Genomic DNA, 14754 nt, shown 5'->3' with positions numbered 1-14754 from the left:
AAAAAAAAAAAAAAAAAAAAAAGGATATATCATGGAGAGTGTGCGATGGAATTACACGATTTAATTCCGCTTTCCCCTTTCCATCACCAGGGGACTAGACGTAGACTTGGGTTCCACCTCTATGTTGTGGATATTCCAAAGATTCGCACGATGTTACGCTTCCACAATTATGTGGCGAATGGCTATGGAGTGGAATTCCCTGCTTGCAGACTTGTTCCCTGAACGTTATAACTTGGGCCTTTTCATGGCAAAAGTGAAGAGGCATTCATCTGTCGTCGACCTCATCATCACTTTCCATCAGATGAGATGGAGGTCAAATGCGAACTACATTTTATAAAAAAAAAAGTTTTATCTTAGAAAAGTAATTTTCTGGCGTCGCCATTTTCACATACACAATACGGAAGCGTGGGCGCACCGATTGCATTAGTCGGCGGCGGCGGCGCAAGGAAAAACGCGGCGGCGGCGGCGCGCCGGCGCGGCCCTCATGTCTAAATAAAAGACACAAATTCGACGTCCGCCATGCTTGCTTTACCGGAGCACTATGACTAACGTTGTGTGCTAGTGCGCTTGCAAGCGTGTGCAACGTTTGTCTCGCCTAATTAGCCAAGCGTTTGTAGACGTTTGGGGCTTGCGGCAAATGACAAGCGTGTGGTGCATTAGAGCATTAGATCTTTGCCACATTTAATGGTGGTTACTAATGACGTAATCGGCATGGCTGATTTATGGGACACAATAATATAGTGTATGCTAGCGATACGATAAAAAGAAAGAGAATAATGGATGAAGAGGATTCTTTACCAGTGGTAAAATATACACTCCTGGACACATAATTCGAACCACCTCGCATCAGTATTAAATGCCCTAAGCTTAAACAATGTTCGATTGATCAAGAACTAGCCTACGCAATTTTAGAACTAGTATATTAAAAGTTTTTTCCATAAGTCCTTGTTGGAAATTTAGACTTGCAAAACCGGGGGAAACCTTTTTCTTCGATGATAACACTATTTTTGTATTCTACCCCTTTAAGGCAAAAACGCAAGGTGCCTCGAATTATGTTTATTTCCCTGTGTGTATATTTGTTTCCCTGAGCATTTCAGATTTTCCAGAATCAACACACTGCTAAAACTCATGTGGTGCTATTGGAAGATCTGATCTGAAAGCTACTCCTAATACATACCTTGACTCCGACCTGGTCATCCCCATCAATCTCTACCATGGAACCGTGGGTACCAATCTCCACCTCGCACATTATCTCCTGGTTCATCATCTTGAACCCCTGGAAAGAAAGTCGTTGTTTGAAAACTTCGCATAGGTACAGTCAAGAGCACGTCAAGCTTGACAAGTTCTACTTGGGACCGTTGTTATCTTGTGCGGCATAGTTGGATTTAAATCTTAAGTGTCTTGCTTGACGTGCTCTTGACCCTGTACTAGTGTCAAAGTATGTCCTTGAAATTATTTTTGATATCATCAAAGTCCGTATTGTTAGCACAGGCAATTAGGGTTACAACCCATTTGTCAGCACGCTTTAGCACATTGCTGAGAATGCTAATTTTAAAACCTTGTTACAAGTCATAATAGCGTGTACGTTGTCCCATTTCTACCTTTATGACTGGCTAAAGACAAATCTATATTTATTTATTTATTTATTAAGAAACAAGTACGAAATGAAAATTGAAATCAAGGCTGCTAACGATGGAACAAAAACCAGCTTTGGTTTGTACCAGTTCAACATATGCAAATAAATGACAATAATGAAACAAACACGTAATAATAAAGAATACAAACATAAAATAAATACACTTATGTTACTCATTTATCGTGCTTATTATAAATATTCATAAAGTTAAAAAAAATACAAAATTGTTAAAAGTTTATTACGCGCGTAATTTTGCTATAGTTACATGTAAAAATACAACGAATTACGTGCCCAGTAATTTGAATTTTTTGTCCAGATCTGTACTGTTTGTACAAGTCTTGAGTGAATTCATGGCGAAATTTCTTTGCTAAGTGAGGTTTTACCTTTGTATACCAAAAAGCAATTTCGTAATATAGTTTTAAAAAATTTCACTCGCGTGCTATCACCAGAAGTCGGTGTATATTTACTTAAATTTTAAGTAATACACATAGAGCGAATAATAACACCTCTAAAATTCCAGAATGGTTAAAAATTAAATAAAATCAAAAACAAACAAAATAGACAAATAGATATATACTTTATTGCTCATACACAAAAACAAAAACGGTACTAAGGATCGTATTCCAGAACTCTACTCAATGCTCAAGTCAGGATTTGAGCAGACTTGAGTATGATTTCAAGCACTGGAAATACGACCCTAATGGGAAGGACTGGAGTATGATTTTCAGTGCTCACTGCGACACTCAAGTCCTGACTTGAGTATTGAGTAGAGTTCTGGAATACGACCCTTAGACGACTTAGAATTAACGTGCGCACAAGGCGGCCTTATCGTCAAGAGCGATCTCTTCAAGAGGACAACCTTTGAAGCAGGGGAAAACTAAACTGAAAATACTCATATTCATATTTTTTACTCGCAGTTAGAAAACTTTTGTTATTCGTCCCTTTACTGGCTGCGTGTTCCTCTCAGACGAGGTTTTAGGTATAGTCCGCCAAGCTGGCCAAATGCGGGTGGACTCTACACGTTTTCCAACATTGTAAACTTTCTTCGATGTGGAGATTTCACCAAAAAGTTCATAGTAACTTTCAAATTAAATTTGGCATATAAATTTCGAGAAAGGGAGACCATACTTCAGACGCGAAGACGATTTTAAATATGTTGCTGGAGGAGCATGGAGGCTAACAGTAAAAGATAGGGAGAAATGGAAATCTCTGGAAGAGGCCTATATCTTAGGACAAGCTAAATTTTTTTTTTTAATAATATCAAATGACGGGACGAACAAGTCCTGCGCCTGATGGTAAGCTACACGCCTGTCCATAACAGTTGCAGTGCCACTCAGAGATTTAAATCGCAAAGATCTGAGGGGCACTGCCACTGCGCCCGTCACCCTGAGACATAAGTTGACAAGTCCCATGTGCCTGTAATTTCACCAGCACCCTTACCCTTCAAAATCGGAACACAGTAATGGTGACATTAATGCTTGACCGCTGAAATAGGTAAGGTGGCAGTACTTCCCTGGGCGAACTTTTTCACGAAGAGCTCTACTGCTACTAAACAGGGGGTCTACTCTGGATCTCCGTCCGACAAAACTAAAGACAAGTATCAAGTATGAATCACAGAAATCACATGTTGCGGCTGGAACGAGTACAAAAGAGATTTCTCTGGCACTTAGCTTACTCAATGGGTCTGGCCAGAAAGTAGCGGTCATATTCTGACAGATTGACGTATTTCAAAATGCTATCACTTGCAAAGAGAGAGGAATTATTGGACTTAATATTTCTATATAAAATTTTGCGTTCGCACATAGACTGTCCACAACTGCTCGCTAAATTTAACTTCAAAATTCCCTCAAAATATCCCAGGTATGCAGTTACACCCTTAGTGCCTCCGTTTCGCAAGACCGTTCTGGGCTTTAATTCCTGTGTCCCAAGGCTCTGTAGACTATATAATAAGCACAGTCAGGTAAGCGATATATTTTGGCAGTCGCTGAACAATTTTCGTAATAGTATTATATCTAACCTTAATTAATTTTATTTATTTTTTCTGTTTAACTAATAATGCCGAGACCCTTGTTCGCTTGTATTTACTATTACTTTTTTGTTTGTATTTTACTTTTCTCTTTTTTTTTAAACTGGATTAAATAGCTTTTTTTTTAAGTTCTAATTTATCTACATTCATGTTGTTTTTGTGAGCTGTGTTTACTTGTAATTGGTTGTGCAATTAGATAAGATCTTCTATACCTACATTTAATTTTAGTAAGTAACATTGTAATAACTGTAAGTGAACCAATAAATTTAAAAAAAAATGAAGCTTCATTCGCATCACGCGTCTTTTCATTTGGTCAAGTATTGCTTATTTGGCATTAATTGTTTCGAACGGATGTCAGACGGAAATCGAGAGTAGGCCCCCAGGTACCGAGCAGTGGTGAGGCGTCCATACAATACGCTTCCCACCGGCTTGCCTAAAATTTTCCGCTTATTACCAAACGATTATACTAAACAGCGCGCATACCCTACCGCTTAAAAACATATTCAAAATATTCAACTATTAAAAGCGTAATAAATAACTTGTCCCGATGCATCTCAACCAATCAGCGCGAGGTAAGCCGGTGGATGTGCGGGTTCTATTTCATGTTCTATTTCATTAAAGAAATAAAACCTTCCATCAAAACACGTATACATTCGCAAAAACCCGCTTTATAACATCTAAAGAAATGGCGGCCGAGAAACCGGAATTAATCAGCTTCTAGGCGAATAGTATTCACGTAAATTTACATTATTCCTAATGTAAGTAGATAAGTAATTCGTAGGTAATTAAAATAGCAACACTTAGCATTTATGAGTTTGTTTAATAACAAAACTTTCGTTTCGCGTGGGGAGCATAAAATGTAGTAAATTACTTTAAAAACTATAGTTATTTTTGTGTAATTTTTGTTAAAGTAAGTGTATTGTTTCTTCAAAAAGTTAAAGCCACTCGTACTGGTACTGGTAGTCAACAAATTTGAGTAACAATAAATAAGTAATATATAATAAGTATGCATGTCATACAATGTGTTAGCTAAGTTAGTTACAGCAATAAAGGCTATAAATAAATAAAAAATACACCACCGCAGTAAAAATGTAGAACGAAATACAATAATTCCGGGAAATCCGACAGCATTACCCGCTCTATATGTATAACTTCCTTAAAGTTCAAGTAAATACTCTAGCCTTTTCCGATCACCTGTTATCAATTTGTAGTAGACTAAAACGGGCCAATATACGATACGAGACGATAAAGATCGAACCCTACTTCTCATGTAACCAATATTAAAGTTCAATGCATTTTTAAACAACAAAACTGTTGTCGTCATACAAGGCAATACTTATCAAAGTTATCATTTGTAACACGTATGTTTATTTACATAATTGATATGATAACATTGTTGTTTGATCTTTGTCATATCTTTAGTCAAAATTTGCAATCAGATAATTTTTTAGATATACGGGTAATAGGTCAACACTGCCAATTTTTTAAATGAAATTGTACATAGCATAAGTTTTTTTTAAGTTTATGACAATTCGATGGCCTCGTCGAATAAACGTAAGGCTGAATTTATATTGCGACGTTACAAAATATCGCTTCCATCCCGTTCCGCCGCAATATAAATTGAGCTTAAAAGCCGCATTTTTTTTGCATTTTTGAATTCTCCCGCTCAAAATACACCTTGTAATTTTTTTCACATTTATTTTCCAATTCATTTTATGATTATTCGGTAATTCAACGTTTATTCCTACGAATATGTATTTTGCGTAGTTTACAACAAACTAACTTTGTAATATATACAATATAGTTCATGGTAAAGTTAAAAAAAATCTTAATTGAAATAATAATAATATAATAATAACGCACACACTCAACATAGCCCCGCACTAGGAAAACCCTGTGTCGCGGGTGCCATGGACACACACATAGACAACCACAAATTACACCCAAACTCACGAGAGAAATAAATGTAGGTCATACAAACATTTCTCCCGGCCCGGGAATCGAACCTGGGACCTCTGCGTGGCAGTCCGGCATAGTAACCGTTCGGCCACAGAGGCAGTTCAATGCATTGCAGTGAAATGCATTTTTGCACTTTTAAAGTGTACGACCAATTACTAGAATAACCATGTAAGTATATAATATTCGCATTGATAAATCTTAACGATCATAGTAAAACAGCAATAACATTATGTTACATTTAAAAGTAAAAATATAACTTTTTCCTCAAATAATAGTGTAAACAATACAAGCGAACAGCCGCCACATTAATTAAGAGTAGAATAAAACTTTAAAGAGTTTTTTTATGTTTGTTATTTTAATATAAGATATAATGTTTTTTCATCTTTAATTTGGTCATCCATTGTATTGAGTTGAGTTGGTGCAGATTCATATAGCAAAGAAAGTCATAAAAAAATGTTGTAACACAGTAAACAAAATCCTAGCTCTTTCTTTGTCCTAACTCAGCAATAACAAGAACTCAAAATAGGCTAAGTAACTTTATATTTGTTACTTTAACCTAAACGTAAAGTAACAAACATTAAGTGGATATTACATCACTCTGAAATTCCTGAAGACAAAAATAGATAGATATATTTAATGGTTCTCAATTCAAATGAATTTTTTTTTTTTTGTATTACGTGATTATTCTAACATTTGTGAACCGATTTTGAAGAACCAACTTTCTTGTCAGAAAGAGAGTACCTAAGTATTGGTCCCATTTATATTTGAAGAAAATATTCCACCTCTAAGGGTGGCAAACTAAGGAATGAATCCAGTTTCATGGACTTTCAGGTAACCAATTTCAATAAAACTTAGATAGATGTATGTAGAGTTCTTAGGTTTTCGCAGTTGTTACACATAGGAAATGAAACTATTTTTCCGGATTTTAAAACGCGTATATTTGGTTTTTTCAAACATTTGTACCCGTGTCAAACATATAGCTGATGTCAAACACTGTCACGTAAACAAGTCTGCAGTCTGCGAGCATGTCATGGATAACCTACACATTCAATGAAGTTTGATAAACCTCAGGTCCTTGTAAAAGAAGTCTGTTATCTACCCAAGATGCTGCAAGATGCCATTGAAATTAAAAAACATCCTAATTTCAACAGAGAAGACGGTTTCTCCATACCACCAGTTTGGGATTCAGTATTTCCTCTGATGAAAATTCCCAAGGCATAAGACTCCGGCACTAATTAATATGTTTTAATTTATTCTAATTTCTATTATTAATTAATAATAAATTTAACTTAAACAAATGCTCATTCAATAAAATAATTTGTAAAACATAATGTGTTTCTTTGTAATAAGGTATTTATTATTAAGGTATTAATAACTTTTGTCAACTATAGTGGAAAAATAGGGTGGTTTGCTTTGGTAATATTAGACATAATTGGTTGATGACTGTACCACCTCAGGTAACAGTAACCATGGGACCTGTAAACGGCAATGTTTGGAACATCGATATATAACCAGAAACAGAGACAAAATAAGAGCCATATATTACTGGTAACACATTGCCGATACAGCTCTTATAAATATCAACTTTCATTTGCACTGAAATATAGACAGGCCAACTACTGTGTGTATGTTTCTGTATATTTAAAAAAATATTCTGTATTTATTGTAACAAAGATAATATCTCTAACAATGCCGTGCTGTTCTATTCGGTGGTGTAGGAAAAACAGCAAAACATCTAATTACAAAAGAAACAGAATCACATTTCATTAGTAATTAAATATGTAATATTCCAATTTTCGTCCATTATAGCAAAGCACAAGTTAATCTGGTCGATTTGAAGTGAAACAATTGATGACACCCGTCAATTGTTTTGAATTCGGGCTGGCCAATCGGAGCGCAATTGTCACAGTAATGAAATGGCAGAATAGTTTTCAAACAAATTAAATGACATTTCGTCTCTATTTCTGGTTATAATACTCGATGGTTTGAAAAAACAAATAAACGCAATTTAAAACCGGAAAAATAGTATCATGAAAGATGTAATTCCACAAACTTTGAGGTCAGTTTTTTATATAAAAAGTTATAATTTTAATTAAATAATACTTCTAAATACACTACCATACTTAAATGTTGCAAGTTGCACACAGAAATAGAACAAAATACAAAATAATTCCATAATTTTAGAAGGATGTCATAGGCACTCTATACATATGTTACCTGATATTTAGGCAAATACACCATGTCAATTCTGATCTTTTGTTATACATAATTGATGATCACAATAAACCAAATTGCTGGTAGCAGTGATGAAGGCCTGCAGAGATTCTGAATAAGCCACCCTAATACTTATAAGGTTGGGTGTTTACCATTAATTTTTAACATATCTATCTTGACTAGTATTCTTTACAATTTTACTATTAAAAATTGACAGCTGGAGTAGGTACCTATATACATTCCACTTATGAACAAAGTAGACAAAATGTTTATTTTTTCTGTCTAGTTTCTCCTTTAACCATCCCATACTCATTTTCTTCTGCAATTGTTTATATGTTAATGTGTATCATTGTAAACAGAAAAATTCTCTAATATATACGAGAAACAACACTACAAAACGTAAATAACGAGCGGCAAAGTGATTAATTTAATATATTAAATTACGTATCACAATGAAAGAGTGAGATTAATTACATTCAAAAGACTGATTGAATAAAAGTAGATAGTAATAGTAAATGTAGGCGAAAAAGTAGTCTGGACTGGAACAGCCGTCAGTTACTGTGCAGGGGGCCGACTGAAGTGCCGCCTCGCCTCGCCGGCCGGGGCGTCGGCAATTTTTTAGTTAAATATAAAACGACAACGCCAACCCATTGTATCATCGAACATCCTTATTATGACCTCTGTCCCCACATTATCAACATACTGCACATATCAGTATTTTCACAGAAAACTACAAAACACTTGTTACAAAGTGTCAAAAACTACGAATGTTTTTTCAAATAGTTTACCTTTATTTATCTTCTAACAAAAGCTGCACGGCCCCTTGGAGACAAATATGGACTGCTGCGTAGACACAGTTTCCTCCGCTGCAATATTTACAGCAATTTATGCACCGAGCTTCAGTGAAAAAAAGTTCGATATTTAGGCTCAAAAATATTTGAAATTTACGCGAAAATGTTTATAAAATATGTCCGACTAAACATGGCGTCCAAAGATGTCCGACCAAATTCAATATGGCGAAGCAAAATGGACGCCCGTTCATGGGCTGATCTAGTGGAAAAGAACGTGAAAGGAGAAACGCACCATACACGATAGAAAAAAATTGACAGTTTCTTGGTGTTGCCATTAAAAGGCTGACATTTTGATGTCGAGTAGGCTTTCTAAAATATGAAAAACATATCGTGTTCCTCATGCTTTGTTAGAATTAAAAAAATAACAAAGTAATTTGTTCAATCTTAATGAAATATGATTTAAAACAAATTTTTTTAACTATTTCATTACAAATCTTGACAGTTACGTGTATGGCGGTTTATACAGTAGCGTCATCTATGAAATCTCGATACACAACAAGCGCCATCTATCAGCAGTCGAATTTTTGAAATGTCAAATTTCATCTTCCCCTTCCTGTGATTATCCAACATTGTCAGATAATTTTTCTCGAATTAAAAGGGGTTTTTAAAAGAAATTCATAATGGCTGTAAGGTTGTTAGGTAAATTGAAGGTGCTGCCTGATATGTGCGGCGTGACGTACGCCAGTTCGGCGGCAGCGACCGCTACTATATCAGATTTCGATATGCAGCATAAAACTCCAGTTATAAGGAAACAGAAATTGATTCCGATGGCCAAGTACGGTGGAAGACACGCAGTATCTATGCTCCCTGGTGGTGGTATCGGCCCAGAGTGCATGGGATACGTAAGACAAATTTTTAAGTAAGTTTTTCATACTCAACTTTTATTGTCACTTTAGGTTCTATTTTGGCAATTTCCTGCCTTTATATCTACGCTTTAATTAGCAGAGTGTTATTTTCGAGTTTCGAACATTGAATACTATATAGTCTAGGCTAAGGTGTGAGCAAAATGTTCATGAATTGGATTTCAAAAGCTCTGAAAATATATATTCACAACTTAACACCTACCCTGTGTCACTGGAAATCAGAAATTGAGCCTTATGTGCAGTTTTTGTTATTTTGCAAATACGTTGGAATTGGTATATATTAATACATTTATGAATGAAAAAATCATTTCTATAAACCCCATTCCATTTTCTCAATTTTCCCAAATGCACCACATGTTTTTTTTGAGTTATTTAGTTGGTGCCACACATATAATTATTTTAGTTGTGCTTACCCGGCTTTTTATTTTTTGATTGTTGGGTTTTGTGACATTGTTTAATTGTCCTTTTGATTTTATTATCACGTGCGATATTATATGGAAGTCAATAATAGACTTTTGTAACTTGTAGTAAAAATATAATAATTATTTTTTGTGTTGTTTTATTTTGACAGTAATAAACTGGCAACATTGGTTAAAAAGTCATCCAGAACCACATGCTAATTGTCACAATTTTTGTGGTCCATACATACAAGTAAATAAAGATGCTCTAGCTTACACGTTCAAATTTGGTTTTGTAATCACGCAACACATCTACTCATAGTCATCCAACTGATCGCATGATTAAACGATGAAGAAAAATAATTTGGTTTTACTCTTAAATTTATAAAGGGCCATGTCTCATGTGATGCACTCACATATTGTTTGGACATCGAAATGTACAGTCAAAAGCACGTCAAGCTTGCCTTTGTACTTTGGACCGTTCTTTTGTAAGCAGCATAGATTTGAATTTAAATCTTAAGTGTAAAGCTTGATTTGCTCTTGACCCTGTACCACATATGATGCATGCACAGGGTACATGTTAAATGACTTTTTTTATCAAGCAACACCTACCAATTTCCGATTAACTTTATATTAAAATGATGACAGTACTGCTTTTTATAGTTTTATTAGAGACTTTATGTAAATTTTATGTTTGCAAAACAAATACACAAAGCATAACTTGCTAAATCATGTAGGTATTTGACAGTTGAGAAATTCTGAACAAAAACCGATGAGTCCAATAATTTTCGATTCTAATTTCGTCTAATCTCATTCGACGGATTTGTCACATAATGAATTCTAGAATTGATTGTAGCACATTAATATTTTAGTAGAAGGTAATACAATTTTTTGTCCCTATTTAAGACCTAACAAGTAAATTAGGCACTACGATGTTGAGTTGCTTGCTAAAGACTGTGTTACACTGTATCATATCATCATCATCATATCATTTGGACAGATACATGCTATAGGCCTTTATTTATTTAGTGGTTAAATTAAGAATTACATTCATTTTATCTCTCCTCTGCACTTTGTCAGCCAGTTGTTGTACATCTTTATCTATTTTCAGATACATTGGTGCACCAGTGGACTTTGAGGTGGTGGACATTGACCCTACTGTAGACAATGACGATGATGTTCAATACGCAATCACTACCATTAAACGAAACGGTGTTGGCCTTAAGGTAACTTTGCATTAGGGTCATTCCAACGAAAATGACACTGTGGTTCAAAAAAATAAATTACATAATTTGGTTTTAATTGTATGACTAGAATACGCCCAATAAATCAAATCATTGGAAATAAATGAGATTTTTCGGATATTGTACAATTATTGTATTTTTTGTCTTCATTAACGCAGTCAAAGTCTGTAGTGAAGCATTTTTTTATAATGTTAGCAACAACTTTTGCAGTTATTGTGCGTCTTTCTAAAAAGTTATTACTGTCGAAGAAAATACAATTTACGAATTTTAAAACAGTGATAAGTGATTGCATGGAAATATATATGGTGAGGAATTATTAAAGTCTCAATAAGTAGATACTAATTTCAAGTCCCACCCGTCACAATAAAACATATATATTTTTATTTTAACCAACAAATATGCAATTTATTGGCATTTGCTTTTGTAAAAGTAACAATTATGCTAAGGGTCATTATTTTGGCTTTGTTGGGCATTGCGCACGTAAATGGGAATGTAAATATTAAGATTTGAAAGTATGTCCCACCCATCACAGCGATGGCTGGGACACATGTAAACGTTTTTAATTTGAATAAATGTTTGTATTTTCATGGACTCTAGTTTGTACGATGTTTACTAGGTATAACAGTTACTTTAATTTCCGAATTTAACATTTGATGTGTTAAATTGTGACGATTGGGACACCATTTAGTGACAGGTGGGACAAGTTACATTTGAATGCACAGAATTTTAAAAAATACACTGTTTATATGTAGATCCATCATTTGTAAGCAAACTTTTTATAATTGTTCTCATAATTACGACATTTTAAAACTATAGAGACTAATGATCTTTAACGGAGACCGGATCGAATAGGACCAGATCGGATGGCATAAAAAAAAGTTTTGTAAAAATTACATTTTATTTTGCTGACCGTACCATTTTTTCGAAATCTGTGAATGCCAGTCAAAATATCTTCAAAATTAATGCATAGTCTTCTAGAACCGGTTTCCTGTAACTACAACGATTAAGGTGGCTGACCTTGCTGCCCCGTCTCAAATTTACACCCTGTATATATAAAATAGAACTTTAACATTTAAGTTATCTCATATGAAAAACTTGGTGAACAAAATATTAATAGTTTGTCCTGATCTTGGCAATGAAGCCATCAACTCAAACAGGCAGGTGTAGTGAGTGTCCCACCCATCACACTTAGCAAATGAAAAGTTTTGAGTATAAATAACGTCGTAAATTTATGTAAATAAATAGTCGCAGTTGAATTGCACATCTGGCTTCATAATATTTTCATTTTAAGTCCAATTAACTTGAAATTACTCGAAGTTCAAGAAAAAAGGTGTCAATGTGCAGAATGTCACTTTGAATGAAACTGAAAATTTTAATGCTATGTTAAAGACCTAATATTATTCAATTACTAACTACCATATTTTTCAATTAAATTTGTTTTGAATTGATATTCAATTATTTTTTGTGGAATTACTCCACTAGCTTGTACAATCTTTGTATTAATAATTATTAAGAAAAAATTCCTTCGATCCGGCCGGAAAAACTTTTTGTGACATAGATATTATGTAACATGTTACAGGGTAACATTGAAACCAAATCAGAAGCATCCTATGTTACATCTCGAAATGTGGCTCTACGTAACGAATTGGATATGTACGCTTATGTCCTACACTGCAAATCCTACCCTGGTATTGTATCGAGGCATAAGGACATCGATATCGTTGTTATTAGGTAAGATTTAAAATGATTTGATAAAAATTAAGTACCTCAATTTGCTTCCACGCGGACCTCATCCGACGCTCTGTCTACAATGACCAATGGTCGGGATAGGGTATTCCAACATATAGATACCTGTAGCCGTAACATGGCTGAATATGTGTGATAAAGAGGTTTATCACATGACACTATACGTGACAATATTTAATTCAGTTGATAAATCTAAGTTTGCTCATTTTGTAATGCACTATTGTTATACACTTTGAAGAACAAGGACAACGATATAAAATTGCGTATATGCTATCTTTGTCGTTTAATCATCGCCTCCACGAAAACCATGAAACAAGAAATATCTATTGATTTCGTTTGTCGCGCTAAATTTTTGCGTTGATAAAATTACTGTGTAAATGTTTTACAATTAGCTGTCACCTTGCAGCCATGTTTGGCACTATGTTAATCTTTTGCAATCATTGGTCGCCGGCGCTCGCGATGACATAAAAATGTGACGTCACTGTACTCGCCACGTCCACTAGTGTGATAAAATTTATCACTCGAATTTAATAGCTAAATGTGGATATAATAGCTTTATGGAGGCGGCATACCAAGGGGGATGGAGTGGTTAAAATCACCAAATTTTTTAATCAATTATACAGTAAAAGTAGACAAACTGGTATGCTTAAAATTCTAAAGCAATCACTCGAACAGCGGTTTAACGACACGCCGCGCCATCCGCTACCCCGTCAGTCGTCATCGGCCGCTTGTCGACGTCGGATCTGTGTCAAATTTTCTCCGCATTTTCTTATTTTATTCATATTCATTTTAAGCGCGCAAATTGTGGCCCCCACACGTCTCTCGCGGTCAATTACCTCGCCTTAACAATAGTATATTAATTTTTATTTTTATCTTTCTTTAGACAAAACACAGAAGGTGAATATGCTATGTTGGAACACGAGTCCGTACACGGCGTCATCGAGAGCATGAAAGTAGTCACCGCGAGTAACTCCGAGCGAGTGGCCAGGTTCGCCTTTGAGTTTGCCAAAAGAAACGGCAGGAAGAAGGTACGATGACTAAAGTTCAAATCAAATAATTTTATTCGTCATCATGGGTGTACAATAAAGATGATAATATACATTATTTTATGATCGCCATGGCATACTATCAAGGCATACGAAATAGTACATTACTGCAGAGGCCAGGAAGCAAGGGATTGCTGGACGAGTGAGTTACAAGACTGAGCTCCAACGAGACCTTGTATTAATACGAGTCAAGCAATCCCCTTTCCGGCCAAGGCGTGTATAGTGCTTTTCTCAAACAATGCGACTAAATAATAAAAGACTAAATAGAAGAAGATGTATAATAAAAAAATTAATAATATTAATAGTAATAATAATAATAACGTACACACTCAACATAGCCCCGCACTAGGTAAACCCTGTCTCGCATGGACACACATAGACAACCACAAATTCTAAAAAAATCAAATCTAAAAATCACCCAAACGCATGAGAGAAATAAATGTAGGCCATACAAATATTTCTACCGGCCCACGAATCGAACCTGGAACCTCTGCGTGGAAGTCCGGCATGGTAACCGTTCGGCCACAGAGGCAGTTAAATATTATAATGTTAAGTATAATATTATATAAATATATTGTGATTTTCTTTGTTCTTTGTGGTGGTATTCGTGAGCTAATATATTCCTACATGCACCATTTATCCCTAAAATTAGACAAACCTGAAACAAACAAAGGTTGGTTTTGCTTATTTACTGTATCGAAAGCATTGACTTACAATTATATGGACGTCGGGTACAATTATATGTAAGTCAATGATCGACTTACAATTATA

At 35.0% G+C, this 14754-nt stretch overlaps 2 protein-coding genes across 6 annotated transcripts in view; one reads left to right on the top strand and one right to left on the bottom strand.

Annotated features, from left to right (window-relative positions):
• LOC113232213 (transcriptional repressor protein YY1-like) overlaps positions 1-8877 on the bottom strand; it is a 39263-nt gene extending 30386 nt beyond the window's left edge. For all 5 annotated transcript variants that reach the window (XM_026466860.1, XM_026466859.1, XM_026466861.1 and 2 more), the window contains exons 1-2: positions 8624-8877; positions 1178-1276 (exon numbers count right to left, since the gene is read on the bottom strand). In XM_026466860.1, coding sequence (XP_026322645.1) covers positions 1178-1267 — 90 coding nt within the window. In that variant the 5' untranslated portion in view covers positions 1268-1276; positions 8624-8877. The remainder of the gene's footprint in view (positions 1-1177; positions 1277-8623) is intronic.
• Positions 8878-9216: 339 nt separating this feature from the next.
• Positions 9217-14754, top strand: part of LOC113232212 (isocitrate dehydrogenase [NAD] subunit gamma, mitochondrial-like) — an 11843-nt gene continuing 6305 nt past the window's right edge. Inside the window, exons 1-4 of the mRNA XM_026466858.1 lie at positions 9217-9545; positions 11059-11173; positions 12771-12922; positions 13821-13965. Of these exons, the coding sequence (XP_026322643.1) occupies positions 9307-9545; positions 11059-11173; positions 12771-12922; positions 13821-13965 (651 nt within the window). The 5' untranslated portion in view covers positions 9217-9306. The remainder of the gene's footprint in view (positions 9546-11058; positions 11174-12770; positions 12923-13820; positions 13966-14754) is intronic.

This window comes from Hyposmocoma kahamanoa, unplaced genomic scaffold (assembly GCF_003589595.1).
Source record: "Hyposmocoma kahamanoa isolate Upper Pololo Valley unplaced genomic scaffold, ASM358959v1 67, whole genome shotgun sequence".
Lineage (NCBI taxonomy): Eukaryota > Metazoa > Arthropoda > Insecta > Lepidoptera > Cosmopterigidae > Hyposmocoma > Hyposmocoma kahamanoa.
The sequence above is the reverse complement of the archived record's forward strand: the minus strand, read 5'-3'. Positions and strand labels throughout refer to the sequence as shown.